Genomic DNA, 18,088 nt, shown 5'->3' on the forward strand with positions numbered 1-18,088 from the left:
ATATCTTCAGGACGACTTAAGAAATATTTTCACGTTTACTTCTGTCAGCCACTTCTTGCAATATTCTGGAGTGACCTTTCAGGAAATTTACTGTATAGTCTCTGAATATAAGTTCACATGCCGTGTTTATTGTTTCGAAAAATCCCCCTGAAATTAATGGCACCGCACATGATAACACATCAGCATGTGTAGGTGTTTGAAAGGTCAGAGAGAATAAGCTTATGAAAAGAAAACCAAGACTACACCCTTTCATAAAGAAAAGTGATTATTCTAAGGCAATGAAACATAAAAAGTCGGTTATCTGATTTCTGCTTTTGGATTACAACTACTATATACAGCCTATAAAGTGCCAGAAATAAGAGGAGTACCTTCGCAAGACAAAGAGAAACTGCAAACAGTGCAGAAAATCTTAAAGCAGTAAAACTCAGTGCACCTTTTTGCGTATGGACAGACTAAATTGTGCAGGGAATGAAAAAGAATTAAAAGATTAGAGGATTAGATTCTCTCACTTTTCAACATCACCTCTGACAAAATGATTACAGTTCCAATCACCACATGATTTTGTCTTTCTAGTCTCCTGTTCTCCTAAACTTACTAGAATTTAGAAGTAATAATACCTGTGATGGGAGAAGTCTTTCTATTGTATAAGAATTACATGTGTACCTGAATTTCAGAATTAATAAAAACTAACAAAAATTAGAGAGATTTTGAGTGTGCTTAAACTGTCAGTCTGAAGTGCTCCTGAGAATCAGGCTGACAGTGTTTTTCAGTCAGGTTTATTCCTGCCCCCATGTGCACCCCTACAAAGCTCCATTACTAGATAATAGTATCAGCAAGGACTTCTCAGAACTGCTGTGAGGATTAGCAAAACCAGCTGTTGTACAAGATCCCTAAAAGGAAACTGCAATATTTAAAATTCTAAACTATCTGAACCCTATATTCATATTAAACGTGTGAGGCTGAAGGAAGGAAAATACCCACCTGACTCAGTACCCCTCTGACATTTTACATTTAAAATTACAACGTGCCCTGCTACAAATGATAGGACATAATTTATAATGCTGAAAAAAGTGAAAGGTGTTTAATTAAAATAAGTTTTAAATACAACTATAGATTTGAAGGAATGGCAGCCATGTGAAATTATAGTTAATCTTGATATAGAATAAAAATAGAAGAGTATTATCAAAAGTGGCACCCAGAATATTATTGTAATATATACTAAAATACAGACTTCAGCAGAGTTAAAGTACAGGCTCTCCCCTGAAGTTTAATACTGCAGGTTAATACTGGGAGTTATTGTTAAAAAGTCAGCATTCATATACTCGAGTACCAGTGGTAATAAATCTGGATTAGATCTCCTAAAGAGCCCAAACAGTTTAACAGCCTAAATTTCATTCTCAGAAGCACATAAATATTCAGACGCGTCATTAATTTCCTGTGACTTACAAGAATTATTTCAGCCAAAGTAACTGATGACCTTCATTATTTTAGTCAAGTGTACTTTTAAGATTAAACACTTTAGCTTAAAACTTTCTTTCTGTATTATTTCAGGACAAAATTCAAGCTATGTAAATTACTTTTACCACTTTTTTCTCCTTGCTGGCAACAGGTGGAACGTATGCAAATGCTCAGCTATGGCAAATCAGCTGGCACTCTGTAACCTGATTAAGTGTCTAAGTTGGTAGCACAATTATGATTCTAGATGACTTTTAATGAGATTTTGGTTAATACACGCCCAGACTTCTGAAATTCAGGCATAAGCTTAAGGACCACTCAGTGCTTGAAGAGCTTTACCCCACATCATTTTGAGAAGAGGATTTAGGCTCATATGTCATTTGGAAGAAATAGTTTTCACCCTGTATATTTCTAAAGCAAGACCTCTGTCTTGCAACAGTCTCTGAACAAGCAGATCCATCTGGGGTTAAGAGACCACCACACACATCAGGTGAGAACCTGCCTGCAAGTACTTGCTGGACTGTTGCCTAAATATTTGAAGGCACAATTATTCACTCACTGTAAGAAAGCAAATGGTGAATTTTGAAGTGCTGATAACCAGACATGTCAGCTAAAGAGAAATGGACATTATATTGCAAAATCTGGTACAGTGGAGAAATCTGTAAGATGACAGAGATGTAAATATTTAAACGCTTGGCATTCCCTCAAGGACTTTTTGAAAATACAAAAGTATTCTTTCAGGGACTGCACAAACTGCAAAGACAAATATTCAAGGACTTTAATGTGCTGTCAAGATAGTAAACGCATTAATGAAATAGTGTTGAACAAAACTCTTCGTTTTTTCTAGGGAACATTTAGTTTTGCAAATGCAAATGGATCTCAGTGGTTTAGATTAAATCTGTCATATTTATGCCTTGTTTAAAAAAAAACATTACACTCTGGTTAGTCATACCTCTGTCTCTGTACTCTTTCTGGACAAAAACCAAACCTGCATTGGTTCTTTTTTACCCTTCATAGAAACTGGACCCCTGTACTCCAGGTGGAACTGAGGATCTGAATTTTCTGGTGTCATAAGACACCTGAAATTGAAAAAAAAACACATGTAAATGTATGAACTATGCATGCACGTCACACACTGTATTAAAATATTAAACATGCTACAGGTATGCAAGCAAATTAACAAAAGAGTTAAATTTATCCCTATATCATTATTATATTTGCATACCAGTAATGGTATACTGTAAGGCAGTCTGCCAGACACTTCCATGAGAACTCATGAATGTAAATGTATTGCAGGAGTCCTGTCACTTTTAATTCCACACCCTTTGATGTTATGCTGACAAAGTGATTTCTTTTAAGATGTCAATATCAATAAAAATACTGCATCACTCACCTGTAAGTATATTCAGAGACGTTGATCTTTCCCTTTTCTCCAGTAGTTTCTGTTCTGCTTGTTAGATTGACAGTATTTCCAAAGAGACAGTAACGTGGCATCCTTTGGCCTATGACACCTGTGACTACCTCACCGGTATGGATTCCTATCGTTATCTTTAGAGAGAAAAAATAAAGTTGGAATATTCAGAATCAGTACAACTAATCTGGTGCTTCTGAGTAGATAAGGGTATTATGCCACTTTTGTCTACTAGTTTATTTTTTCAATTTGCTACTTGTGCTTCTTCAAAGCCTTGCATTTTGTGTTTTCTATAATCTGGTTTTTGATGGTAATGCAGTGTCATGGCTCTGCCTCCCACATAAAAGAATAAACTCCGTGTTTTTCCAACACACACCATGCCATGCTGCTATTATGTACTGTCAAATTTTAAAAAGTGGAAAGAAGTGCTCAGAAGCTGCAGAAATGGATGGTGGAGGTCAAGGAAAAAAGATGTTCCTCAGAGGAAATATCACAGTATTTTGCATTTAAAAGCTCAAGAGATAGGACCAAGGTTTGGAGGTGTTTTATTGATGCCACAACATCTTCATAAAATGCCAAAATGAGTTAACTTGCACTAAAATACATTGTTGCCAGTAATCATTGCCACAACTGCCCATACTTTCTAATGCAATATTTTCTTATGCTGACGTGAGGATCTGAAGCGTGATCAAAAATATCAGTGAGGGAATATTATTGTTCTGTTAATTGAGATGAAGATGACTCAATGAACTGTACTCAATATGCAATGGGAATTTGTAGATTAGATTGAAGTAATTGGAAAACAGAAATAAATTGTGTGGACCTAATTTATTCCTTTAAAAGGTTCAGCACAATAATTAGATTGTAAGGTCTGGGAACTGCACATGTCACATTTACATGTGACTCTTCATATTACTTGTAGGTATCAGTCTCAAAATCGAACAGTAACAAAGTTTGCATGGACTGGGACTTGAGCATTATCATATCTCAAAGCCTTACCATCACAGCACAGAACAGGCTCTTCCTTCAAGCCCACACATTTACTTACCTGCACAGGCTCACCATCTACTTGAACTTGGCCTGCTATTTCCATCATATCCAATGCCAGGTGGCAGATAGATCGTGCATGATGAATGCAAGGCTCTGGTAGACCACTCACTGTCATGTACTTGTCCCCGACTGTTTCCACCTATCAAGATAGATATTTTTCAATTACTTTATTATCGTGGACTTTAAAGTACTAGAATGGACATAGTGTTTCCTTCAAGACCGCTTGTCCTTTCAAATATTTTCCCTTCACTTTCATTCAAATCAACTTAATTCCCATTGCCTCTGCTTGTTATTGAGGATTGAATTTAATAATTCAATAAATACTGGATTTATTGTATGCCCACAATGTAATACATTAAAATGATACTGTGGTTGTGTCAACTTGAGGCACTCTTTCAGGGTCTTCTGAATTTCTGCATTATCAGCCACATCTGCAACTACACCTCATTCTGAATGAAGAAATGAAATTTACATTGAATAACTGAATAATAAGTGATAATTTACAACCAGGAGATGCAGGTATATGATTGAAACACTTAAAGCACAGGGGCAGCAGAAAACACAAGCTTCTTGTGTAAGTGTTCACCTCTGCTAAATGTGGAAGTAAATTTATATATCCACCTAATGGGTGACTGTGCAGAAATCCTGTGAGAACTGAGCCCTTTATGTTCCTTCACACATTTAGAGATAAACAACATATTCCTCTTTAGCTATGCAGTATTGGGTAACACGGTTCAAAGACTGAGAACATAACTACTTTTTTAAAAGCACCAAAAATCCAAAGGATGCAAAAGAGTAACATTATAGTAAATTACTGAAAAGTCACAGATTAAATACTTAGAAAATCTTCTGCCTACCTTATAAACAAACGGATTCCTTCGTGAATCAGTCAGAATATCAAATCTCGTATAAAGATCATTTAAAAGATTAACAATCTTCATGGCTCCCTCTCCAGAGGCGTGTTTACTACAGAAGGCGTTGAATCCAACAATGCCACTGAAAAGAATGGTGACATTGTCGTAGCGCTTAGCTGGAACAGGACGCTTGTGTCTCAGCTCGTTTGCCACTGATGGTGGAAGAACAGAGTACAGCAATCTAAAAGTGTGAGAAATAAAAGGCACAACAAAAACAGAAATAATGTGGGCATTAGCACTCCTCAAATATTAACTTAGTGTCTCCCATAGAGTTTAGAACATACTTGCATCATCAGAGTGATATAAAAGATGTTTACTCGACAATATGTTCCTTGGGAAACAGGAACAAATCTGTATCAGCATACCTAAAGCCATGCTATTTCAAACACGCATTAATACACCTAAATTAGCAACAAAATGAAGCATATGTTACTAATTCTTCTGATATGATCTGTTAATAGTTTCTAGGATCATTTCTGCTTAAGCATTTCTGCCATATCCTCAGCACATATATCTGGTTTTGCTTGCAGAGCCATAAAACTGCAAAGAAGGCCGTGAGGAGAGAAAATAGTTTTCCACCTTTGATCAACCAATGCATTGCTAAATGGTTCCTTTTCTGTTGAGAGTGCAGCTTTTAGGATTTATTGCATGTTTTTTAATCGAAAGTCCATATGACATATTAACACTTGTTCATATTACAAATTATGCAAATAAAAACCAAATCCCGCACACAAAGCTTCACCCTACTCACGTCTATTCCTTCAACTTCCTAACTGCCATCTTAAGGTGTATTTCCCTCCTTACACAGATAAGCTGAAGATCTGATTGTTTCCCAAATCTCGAGCATCATTCTGTACACAGCCTCCTGCACAAACCCTCATTAGTTGCATTTTTGGCGAGTTCCCTACCACGTGAGTTCTAATTAGTGAATACTTTTGGCACATGATATAGTAACTGACACTGTCTGTCCCAATGGCTGCTAAGGTGGCTAGAATTCCTAAAGATAAAATGAATTTATAAAGAAGTCAACAGGAATGAATAGAAAAAATAGTTTTAGGCTTATTTTCTCTCTGACTCTTCTGTCCATCCCTTTCAAGTCTTTTTACAGTAATTTCCATTACTCTACTACAGAAAAAAATATCAGCTATAGAATTAACAGAAAAACAAATGTTAATTCTATTACTAAAGAAGTATAATCCACATGAAAATTTTCTATTACAGAGATGGGAGATATGTTTTATAAATAAGAGTCAACCATCAACCCCACACTGCTTGTCACACAAACTTGTGTTTAATTTACCTGCCAGTAGTCCTTGAGCTCAGCTGCCATCGACTAATGCTAAGAGTTTGACTTTATAGTTACCTGTAGAAACAGATTCGGGGCCCAATGCATATACTTTATTATTGTTATGTACCTATATCTACACAGTAGTATTATCTAGATAGTCTCAAATCCATTTCTACAGGTAACTATAAAATCAAATTCATAGTATTAGGCTATTGCAAAACTTCACCTTTACACAGGCCGTTTTCAAGGCTTGTAAGATATGTTTTTCTCTTCTATTAACCTGTGAGCATGGCAGTCCAGAAAGACAAAGTGTTCTAGAGCTGGTTTACAGAATTCTATCAAATATTAACATTTGGGCATTCATCAACTTAATCTTGGCCACAGGGACCGCATGTAAGAGAGTCTGCAAAACTACTGTTGTAGAGAATTAACAAAGCAAAAAGGATTATCAGTTCACTTCTCATAACTCTCCTTATCAGGGAAGAGGCCATCAAAACACCTGTGCATGTAACAGCCTAGACTGCAGATGACATTTGACAATCTAAAGAAAGAAATACCGTATGAGGCATTAAAGTAAAATGTTCCTTCTTGACTCCAAAATTATCAGCCCTGAATATCTCTGATACTCCTTCCAAGATTCTGTTATTTTTCGGAGAATGTAGCTATAAATAATATATTGCTGTGACTGTTTCAGCTCAAAATCAGGACTTGGTTCTTACGTGTCTGTCTTTTTCTTTTCATCTTCCAGTGCACGCAGTGTGTGTTGCAGCCTGTCAGTCAGGATCTCAAGCTCTTGAGTCAGTTTATATTCCTCTCTGAACTGCTCTCCCAAAAGAACCAGATCACGGGTAGCATCATGCAGTGGAATATCACTCAGATATAAACCTCTTCTGGTTAAATCATCCAAGTTCATCACACTGCAATGTGGAGAAATATATAATATATAATGGAGCTCAATTAAACTTGTCAATGGAGCATTTAAAACTCAAAAGAACAGCAGAGCCCGCTGAATAACAGAAGGATTATGCTCTTGAACTTGTAATGCACTGTACAACATATCCCTTCTACAAAATACCTTATTTGTGTTCATTCATGTTACCACATGGCTCTTGATTTTTGCATTTAAATACAGAGTTCCATGAAGAAGTCAAATGTACATACTTCAGTACACAAATAAAAGCAAGATTATGTTCAGGTAGCCTCTTCTCTTTCTGTCTTCACCCACTCTATTGCTTTTACATAGGAGATTAATATATCGTAATGGTGATAACTGTATCATAACATGCTCTTAGCTAAATAAGCCCTCCATTCATAATCATTGCTGCTCTATTACATTAAAACTACTGCAAAAATACATGAATCCACATAGGAAACCAAATCATTGTGACATTTCTTAGCACTCTCAGAGTAAGAATCAAAGGACAAAACTTGCCAAAAATCATGGAATCGTGAGGAATTCCCATTTGTACAAACTGGGCCAGAACATCCCAAAGTCTATATTGAATCTTTTAATAATCAGTCGAGTTCGGATGTTTAAACGCTCCTCTCTCTTTTTTTCAGTATAAACACACCAAAACCAATGAAATCAATACTTGAACCAATTAATATCTGCAGTACTACTCTCATAAGCATTCTTAAAATTAGCAATTGTGAGATGAGAATCAGTATCACAGAACTTCCAAGGTTTAAAGTACCTTGGCGAACAAAGAAAGAGAATGCTGTCCGCTTCAGGCAAGTAGATCATTTGCCCTTTCAGGCGTAAGCAGCTGATTTCTGTGCCAGTCAGTTCATCTTCACACTCCAGCTTTTCCACATCCAACAGCCCCTCCTGGTGATGAAAAGTCACAATTATATAAGGGCAATGGCACATGCGTTATGCACCCGGCCACGTATGTAAGTGCCTTCACTATGAAGGCAGTCAGAATGTTTGGAATACATTAAAACCCAATTAATTTCTCATCTGAACTACCCGCATTTTAACACTGTGATTTGCTGTCTCAAAGATACAAAGCACAGTAGCTTTCTCTGTGTTCATGTTCATAACTTCTTGGTTTCTTCTGCATTTTTTTAACAATAGTTTGGCAAAAGCATTGCCTATTCTATGAAGTTCTATCTGTGCCTGGGAGCACCTCTAAGAAAATTTGTTGGTTTCTCTCAGGTAGTTTCTAGAAATAAACAGGCTCTTTGGCACAGTAGGTGCTACTCTATATGCTGCATTTGTTTACCTCACTTATCTCCTCTCCTGTGCACTCTAGAGAAAAGCACACAGAAATGTGTATGAACATATAGGCCCAAGCAAGAACACATTTCGCATTTGTCTTCCATATTGTTATGAAGCAAAAGTAAACGTAATTGCCTTTCTACATTCACTTTGTGCAATGCCATATAATGGGTTGGCCCCTTGTAACGAAAGCATCAGCCATGAAGTACGTGTCCTTCACCGTTCCTATGAAGCTACGCATGAATTCACACCTGTGACTTTTTCTTGCCTCAGGACAGAGCGTATAACTGTGCAAAGAATTTTCTCTGAAGACTTCTGAGGTTTCAGCATTTCCTCTTAACTCTCTCTTACTTAAAGAAAAGCCAGGTGAATATTCTCTAGTTACCTTGGTCCTCAGTACAAACACTGTATTGATATGTGAGAGGATCCCATGGAAACTAATATCAATATGAGGCCGGACCAAGGAGAAAACTGACAACAGACTGCAATTTCCTGGCTGCAGCTAGAATAAAAAAAAGAAAAAAGAAAAAAAAAAGACTGTTACGTTTTATAATAAAAATTTACATGGTGTAATTATATTAGATTTATTGTCATATTAGATGACAATACTGACTGGAAAAGAATACACACTTTATGCATTTCTCCATTATAGCATGAGGTTTTTAAACTAAGGATTTTACAACAGAATTAGATTGACTTCAAAGTGCAATTCTAGTCTGCGAGATGACTTTGTTAACTTGTATTAGACATTCATGATCTGTCAAACTGTTCCCACTCTAGAGTAAAAAAAGCTTTCCAGCTTTTCCTCCTAAGTGACCTCCTCCAATCTCTCTTTTCCATAAGCAATGTTCTCAGCTCTGACAATAAGGATTCTGATGGCCACCCTCAGTAGGCTGAAGAGTTAGAGCTGTTCAGTAAATGTCCTTGGGAAAAATCTGGCAGAGACACTTAGAATGCTCTTCTTTCAAATTTTTCTGCAAAATTCTGAGAGAAATCACCAAAAAACAAACTGCAAAAAAAAGCAAGTAACATCAAATTGCCTTTAAAATATATGCCAGTGATTCAGAAACAACACAGTATATGCAACATTAGCCTACATAATTGTAAAGATCATTTGATGTATTCATCATTCTTACCTTTTCTTCTCTCATATTACTGCTTTTACCTGTCGCTTATTTTTAGAAACACTGTCAGCTCTTTCAGGCAAGAACTGAGCTATCCTATGCATATACAGAATACATAACATTAAATGGATCTTTTTACTGTAAATAACCAGAGGAAATTGCAGCAGCTGCTTTCAGTTCAGAACATACTTATATAAAAATATATATATTCAGAACAGCCCCATTCAGTTGGGCTTATCTTAGTTAATACTGATGATTTTGATGCACAAACCAAGAAAGTATATTGCAACTTCTGTTTTTCTGCTCTTCAGTTACTATGCATCAGACAGCTTAAGCATTTGAAGGCATTACTGTCAAGTAATATCTAGACTATGTACCTGCTGCTACACTATACAGTAGCATGGGCAAGACCATTTCCTGAACCCCAGGCCAAGTGGCACTGACTGTCCCACATCCACTTTAAAGAGTTATCTGCCACTTTCATAGCAAACGCATCTTGGAGTGAGCTACGAGAAAGAACCGGTTATCAAGCTAATACCTGAATTGCAGGGGTGACCAGGTTTTCTCTGCTCAAGCTTTTGTCTTACTGCACATGGACATGCTCATAAGGAACAGAGCTGCTGTAGAATTAGGGCCATTTTCACAGACTTCTTCCAAACAAGAGGAGCACAATGTAGCAAATATTATCAGTTACACAGGAATGCTGTTTAGACACAGAATCCCAAATCTATTTTATTTCTCTTCAAAATAAACCTGTGAAGCATCTAGCACTAGGAATCTCTGTGATTATTCATGCAGGAGAATCATCTAACCTGTGGAAGGACTCTGTATATAGCATTGCCACACTGCGTGACCACCAGATCTCTGTCAAATATTATGTGGAAAGGAAAGGCCTTGCAGAAAGTATAGGGACTGATGCGAGACTCTTGGGTACCATTTTCTTCAAATCTGTCAAGGTCCTCATAGTAGTCCTCTTCTTTAGACTCTTTCTCTTCAATTAGAAACTGAATGTGGTCACATTCCTCATTTCTCTGCTGAATAACCTAGAAAAAGGAAGGAAAATAGGAAAAATTGAAAACTCTCCTACTCATTAAAAACTGGAATGCTACTATGAAGACAGGAACACATTTAGAGCAGAAAGATGAATCCAAGAATGATATTTGCACCTTGAAAAGCATATCACAGAATCGCTCGGTTGGAAAAGACCTCTGAGATCATCATGTCCAACCGCTCCTGTCTACCCCCTAAACCATATCCTTAAGTACCTCATCTACCCGCTGTTTAAATACATCCAGGGATGGTGACTCCACCACCTCCCTGGGCAGCCTGTTCCAGCTTCTGACGACCCTCTCAGTAAAGAACTTCCTCCTTATCTCTAACCTGAACCTCCCTTGGCACAGCTTGGTGCCGTTTCCCCTTGTTCTATCCCCCATCACCTGGGAGAAGAGACCAGCACCCACATCTCTACAGCCTCCCTTGAGGTAGTTGTAGGTGGTGATGAGGTCTCCCCTCAGCCTTCTCTTCTCCAGGCTAAACAAGCCCAGTTCCCTCAGCCGCTCCTCATAAGGCTTGTTCTCCAGACTCCTCATCATCCTTGTGGCTCTTCTCTGAACATATTCTAGGAAGTACTTCTGACTTTAAAGAGACTTTATAATTCCAGGTGAATAACAATATCTTTGCTTAGCCACAGTTGCTCCTTGCATGAACAACATATTGAAGAACACTCAAACACATAAAGCCCAAGTGAAATGCACACTTCTGGCTGGTATGTGCCAGAAAACAGGACTCTTCCCTCCTCTTGAATGAAGATCTGGCAAGTCTTGAATTACGCAGACCACTTGAATCCTTATTTTGATGAAAGCTTTTCGCAAGCCCTAGAACACGACAGCAAACAGTGCTGACCACGGGCATGTCACCGGCAGCCAGAAGGAAAGTAGATGGTGCAGGCGTCCTGACACAATCCAGCAGTGATGACTGCAAGAGCAGGACAAACAGATAAAACTAAAAGCAGTGACAATCTTCTCCAAGCTGCATGCCATATTAGATGAAATGACAGCAAAACCAGTCATCCACATCAGCCGAATCTCAAATGAGGATCTTGAACATAGCACTTCACAGTTTAGTAATTTGATTCAAAGATAGTAAGAAATATGAAATTAAGGGGGATTATTTTGTTTGCAGTGAGAGTCATGTATTGCAGTATAATTAAAGGGAATAACCAACAGAATAACATAATTTACCTTGAGAGGCCAAATTCACTTCTTCACTTCTAATTAGATTTAATGACTGGAACAGAACAATTCTATTTAGACAGTATTGTATAGCAGCAACTTTCTGGAACATGTTGCACCTGATTCTACTTTCATGTAGAGTCTGGTCCTAAAGCCACTGAAGCATAAAAAGACTTCTTAAAATCTCTAATGCATCCTGATTCTGCCCTTTACACATAACCTAACCACAGAGATTGACAGTTGCAATATGAAAACAGAACGGGTATGCACAAACACTGCACTTGATCCCTAAGATGTTTAGTTTATTAAATGTTTTTTAAATTGTTTTCGTTGATCTCCTGTTTTACTACTCATTTAAAGGAAAGGAAGGCTTTTCTGGAGGACAGTTCAGAGCAGGAGCCTGATGTAGGTGCTCTATACTATGTGCTGCATTACTTTTCTCTTTCTGTTGCATATGCAATAACTTAAGAGAAAGACCAGCTTACTAAATTTATCAGCTAATGTAGTTACCTAAAGCTGGATGTACGAACAAGTTTAAATGTTAAAGATTACAAAACCTAATTTTCCTAACCTTTATATGCCAGAACTGTGTCAGTACCAGTGCAAAGCTGCAAATTTCCCAGGCACCTTCAAGGTCATTTGCAACACTGTTTTTGACCAGACTCCAGGGCATCCAGAAAAACTTGCTGTACCACTGCATCACATCAGTGCAGCAAACGAACACGCAGCCAAGCACACGGAAATGAGTCAGATCTACCGACAGCCACAGCGCCAGCTGCACACTCCTGGTGAACCTGAAATGCTGTGGACACGGCCGGTTTCCTGAATTTGATTCTGGTCATCCATGCACAGACCCTTATTCACAGAAGCTACAATCGCAGCTCTCTCCAGGCTAAGGAAACTACTTATTCATCCTTAAATAAGATCCCGTTGGATATGTAATTTCATGATGCCTTTGCTGCTCACACGATTTATGCGCTATCTAAACTTCCTATCGCATGATTTCATCCACCTTGTTAGCAAATTTTAAATGAGCACTTCTGGCCTTTACCATAATATGTTAAATTCTGTCCTTTCACCCTTGTTCCTACAGATCCAGCCCAATTGCCCAAATACTTATACAGCAAAAAGCCCTGCCTTAGGTACTAGAATAGACCTATTTTTTCAGTCTGCAAGCAAAATCTGCAAGCCACAGAACTTCAGCATCATTTAAACATTGTTGAAGACGCCTTTGTTAAATGCCTGACAAATGAAAGCTCGGTGACAGAAGCAACAAAGCCAGGAATCAGGTCTCATTCCTCCTTCCCCTGCAGTCTTCGCTGGTGAAGTGACATCAGTTCAGCAGCCTAAAAGCTCTGTCACCATAGTAACTGCAGCTAAAAACTGAAGGGAAAAATCACTCTCCTGGTTTCAAAGAGAATATATAACATCGAACTGCTAACCTGCCTGTGTTTTCCAGAAGATGTATCTTCAGAGTTTGTCCTTGCTTAGCCAATATGTATTTATAATTTTTATATATATTTTTATTTCTATTATTTCATTTGGTGAGCCTCACACAAGATATCAAATCAAGCAGTATCACCGTGATACAGCATGTCTAACGAATACATGTAATACACGCTATCTGTTAAATTTTCACCGAGGTATCTACAAGACATGACTCAATATGAGCATGTCACCATGATACACTTGTACCTCAGCATGGGAGAGGGACAGACTGTCCTTAGACAGCGATCTTTTTCCATCAGACTGTGAAGATTAATACAAGCCAGGCTTTTGCCATTTAAAGGTCAATACAGGATGAAATTGTTGATCTCTTCTGAACAAAACCGACTTGCAATGCTACGTAACAAATTTCGCTGCTGCCATTTCAGGGTGATCCTGAGGCAAAGCAGTTCACCTTGGAAATGGTACCACTCCTAGCTTTGCACACCCAAAGTTAAAGCTGCAGGGATGTCTCCACCTGGCAGCTGGTTTCAAGGCAGACTCTCACTGCACCAAACCTCTAAGCCTGGAGCTACTGAAGGTTCCAGCTGTCCCTGTGTCAGAATTAGAGGCTGACTTTGCTCCACAATTGACTTATCTTCATAGACATCCAGCATTTTCATGTGTGGATCAGTACTGCTTGTCTTCCATGATGAGTACCTAAGTAGTTTTTAGGTCGGCTCTCCAGCTGGTCACACTCTGGCCTTGTTTTTTATATTGGCATTAGTAATGAGACAATCTGAAATTACCATCTTGTCACGGATTTCCCTGATCTTTTCTCATTTTATATCATAAACCATCTTACATACCCTGTGTGAAAGGAAAATTTTGTTAGTCTGCTCTCAGATGATATCAGAACTGCAGAAGTCTGCTTTCCCAACAGATTCTGGGGCTCTGTAGGAATGTACAACATTGTACAACACTGTACTCTGTACGACATTCTTTGTTGACCCGTACCATTGGTGGCCTTGAGGGCATCCCTGTCCTGACTTCACCTTCACACATCACCCTCATTTATACACAAACAACCTCTGACAAGGGAAGCAAGAGAAGGCATAGCCAGAAGGGATCTCCTGCCAAAGCTGGTCCACGGCATCATGAAGTTTTCATACTGAGGCTGGCAGAACTTAAACATTCTTAGCATGTTCTCAAAGTCAGCAACAATTCTTGGGACAATACCTGCTGTAAAAATTATACAGTCTTAGCTCTATTTAGCTAAAAATGCCTTACTGTATCAGTGAAGACAAGGCAAATTGGATTTGAACTAATTAAGCAATTAATGTCAAATGTTCAACTGGAATTGTGAATCCAAGTTCAAAATAAATTGTCTTCCTTTCAGTGCTAACACAGTTTAACAGAGACAAAGCAAGATCCCTTTTTTCCTTGCCTTCAGCATACACATACCCTAGGTGTTAAAAGAAAAGGCACGTTTCCTGAAGGACAGCATTCTGGAAAAAGGAAGCCCTACTGTATTTCAGAAGAACATGGATGTACATATAAAATAGTTCTCTGTGAAACTGCAGAAAAGTGATAAAAAGAAACTTTTTTTCTAGTTAGCTACTTCTCTGCACTGGTGAGGCGACACTTGGGAGTGCTGTGTCCAGTTGTAGGCTCCTCAGTACAAGAGAGCTATGGAGCTACTGGAGAGAGTCCAGTGAAGGGCCACGCAGATGATGAAGGCACTGGAGCATCTCTCCTGAGACGAAAGGCTGAGACAGGTGGCGCTGTTCAGCCTGGAGAACAGAAGGCTCAGGAGGATCTCATCCATGTGTACAAATACCAGAAGGGAGGGTGCACAGAGCCAGGCTCTTTTCAGTGGTGCCCAGTAACAGGACAAGAGGCAAAGGGCACAAAGTGACACACGAGAGTTCTGTCTGAACACCAGGAAACACTCTGCTTTGAGGAGGACCGAGTGCTGGCACTCACTGTCCAAGGAGTCTGCAGAGTCTCCATCCCTAGACATAGCTGAAAGCTGTCTGAACATGGTCTGGAGCAACTGGCAAGGGGAGTTGGACTAAATGACCTCCAGAGGTCCGTTTCAACCTCTGCCAGTCTGTGATTCTGCGTAACCCATGAAACAAAATCTTTCCACCTAATGAAAGAAAAACAGCATTATTGTAAACAATTAGGATCTGCTACCACCTTCATAGACAGTGGTAACATGTAAGACAAATTCAAGCAAAATTTCATGGAAATACAAACTTAGAAGCACGCCTTCTCTCAAGCAGATTTCTGTAAGCATTTGTTCTAAACAGCCTTAGAAGAAAAGTGGATTATAATGTATTAAACATCAAATTGCAGATATCAACTTTACCCTAATATCAAGAGTCCTGTGTTGGACTGTTATGTAAATGCTTTAGATAAGGAGATTTGGAAGGACAACTCGAGAATCCCATCTCTGTTCCTGCAAGTAGGAAGACAGTTCCCACAACAGCAACAGAAATTTAGGGCCAGGCACCGAGGTGCTTATCAGCTCCAAAAAAAAGTCTTCCTTAAGAAAAAGTCTAACTAAAGTCCAAACCAAAAATGTTACAGAAAAGGCATTGATTTGTCCACAAAACCTGAGAGTATGAAAAGCAACTCCATTCTTTTTCTGTGCTGTGCTACTTCAAACAATGCATTATTAACAGGCTGAAACATGAAAGCATTAATTTAATAAATGATGAAGCAAGGGATCGAGATGAAAGAAGTCAGTCATTTTTTAACTTCTGCTCTTATTTTTTTGAAGAGTGTAAAATTAGCCAGGTACCACAATGGCAGACTTACTCTGCTTTAAAACCCTAACTCTGTGCCAAGAATGATTAATAATTGACCTGTGGATTAATGGAGGGAGACTTTCATTGTCTGTGTGGATAAGCTGCACATTTTGGCACTCTCACCTTACAGAAACAAGGAGCTGATTATACTCTGCTTACCTACCACTGAAGTCTGTGAGTACCTATGGATTAAAGCACTATTTAATGTCATTAAAGGTGTCAAAAGTAAGGCTTTATTAACCAGCAGAGACAAGAAAAAGTTCAGGGTTGAAGGCACATGCCTTTCTAATAGAGGCAAGGAAAAAAACCAGGGTAACAGACAAAATAAGGTAGAGACAATATGCACCTACTCCAGTGAAGAGGTCATACTAATTTTTAGGCACCTATGTGCTTTCGGCTCATGTGGTCTGGAAGAGTAGTTTGGATTTAAATTAAACTTTGTGCTCACTTACAATAGGGTTGACCAATACCATTATACTTCTGTTTAATTCCAGCACAACAAAAACATTTCCAGAAAAGCCCGACAAAGTCAAATGAAAACAAGAAGTAAATTTGGAAGCAGTATTTAAACCTCTATGGAACATATATTATTTGTGAGAATTCCTAGGTGGATATCAGTACTGTCCAATACAATCTCCTCAACAAAGTAATATTTAGACTGGGCACACAGTTTGTCGAATGTTTGATCTGGTAGCAGCTTTGCACAGCCCAGATTTCTCCTCTGTCCCAGTGATCACTCTTGTCTCTGCATGACCCCTCGACTGTGCTGGCAGAACTCTCTCTGACTGAACACCGAGCCACATAAATGAACAGACGTGGGTAAAAATAACCCAGAAAAAAAACCCTGTTATTCTGAACCCAGTCCATTTCCTCAGTATAGTTTATTTTATAGCTTGACAACAGCTGGAGAGACACAGCTGAAGAAGCTGCTGTAAGACAAGCTTGAGCACTGAGAGAAGGAGGACTGCGTAAGCTGCCTGTGCTACCAAAAGAAACGCTTGTCAAGCAACAGCTTCGGCGCTCTTGCAGCCAATTTTCCAACATGGTCCTCCTTGTCTGTCTCAACACTTTGAATAAACAAGGACCTAAGAAGAGGATTGTTTTGTTTCTGTTGCATCCTTCCGTATCTGATTACCAACACCTGCTGTGAGAGTTTGAACTACGGATTTCTACAACGGACCTTGTCTAAAGAAGGACATCAAGTACATCACCATCACTACACAGACCTAACCATTCACTACAAACGTGAGCTAGCTTGTAACAAGAAACTCGAAGGCAAATGCTCCAATACAGCAGTACAGTACTTTGTCATTGGGTTGCTTGTAAATCTGTTATCTGAGCAAGATCATGGTTTCGTGACACACTCATGAAACTGGTACAGATTTTCTGAGCTGTTACAATGAAGCTGTGCTAGAAATGTAATATGACTAGGGAATAGTTAAAAAAAATGCTTTCTGTACGTGCTTAGATTATTTTCTACTTGATGAAAAGTATGTTGTATCAGTTCCAATATCTCTAACACCATAAAGCTGTTTGCTGTTTTTCCCAGGTGTATCTGCACCTTGGATCAAGCTCTGATTTTATACTTTTACACATACAAAGCCTGATCAATTAAACCCTTCTGTTGCTTTGTATGGATACAACACAGAAACCTTCCCATTTCACAAGTGACTTAGCACCCATGATATTATGCAAACTCTGTGAGTGAGGAACATTTTTCCACTTTTGGGGCTGTAGATGCATATCCAGCCACAGTCTCACGCAATGATAGTATGAGACTCACAAACACATCTTGGTTCTGGGACAGACGTGGCATGCAGGCTGAGAGGAAAACACTGCTCGCCAGCCAGGCCTCATCAACACACATCAGCCTCACAGTTTGCACATAGATGAAGAGTCTAGGACACAGAGACAAAATGTTCTCACAGAACACAGTAGATGGTAAGAAATATATGCCAAATATAAAATAAAGTGGAGAAAAGCACCCCAAACAACCCAGTATCTAATTTCTGTACATGTCACCTCCTTCTTCAAATAAGGGGATATTGCTCTGAACTGTTCCTGATTTGGCCTGTTTGCAAATTAGTGCTGACCTTCTCAGCACATTGCTGTCCTTAAAACAACAAAAACAATGACGGCCCTTCCTGAGTCAC

At 38.8% G+C, this 18,088-nt stretch overlaps 1 protein-coding gene across 1 annotated transcript in view; it reads right to left on the reverse strand.

Annotated features, from left to right (window-relative positions):
• The window catches only part of GUCY1B3 (guanylate cyclase 1, soluble, beta 3), a 36,042-nt gene that overhangs the window by 1,384 nt on the left and 16,570 nt on the right, over positions 1-18,088 (reverse strand). The window contains exons 5-12 of the mRNA XM_010189165.1: positions 10,276-10,506; positions 8,725-8,841; positions 7,813-7,946; positions 6,838-7,035; positions 4,774-5,011; positions 3,915-4,055; positions 2,849-3,003; positions 2,408-2,534 (exon numbers count right to left, since the gene is read on the reverse strand). Of these exons, the coding sequence (XP_010187467.1) occupies positions 2,408-2,534; positions 2,849-3,003; positions 3,915-4,055; positions 4,774-5,011; positions 6,838-7,035; positions 7,813-7,946; positions 8,725-8,841; positions 10,276-10,506 (1,341 nt within the window). The remainder of the gene's footprint in view (positions 1-2,407; positions 2,535-2,848; positions 3,004-3,914; positions 4,056-4,773; positions 5,012-6,837; positions 7,036-7,812; positions 7,947-8,724; positions 8,842-10,275; positions 10,507-18,088) is intronic.

This window comes from Mesitornis unicolor, unplaced genomic scaffold (genome assembly GCF_000695765.1).
Source record: "Mesitornis unicolor isolate BGI_N332 unplaced genomic scaffold, ASM69576v1 scaffold13407, whole genome shotgun sequence".
NCBI lineage: Eukaryota > Metazoa > Chordata > Aves > Mesitornithiformes > Mesitornithidae > Mesitornis > Mesitornis unicolor.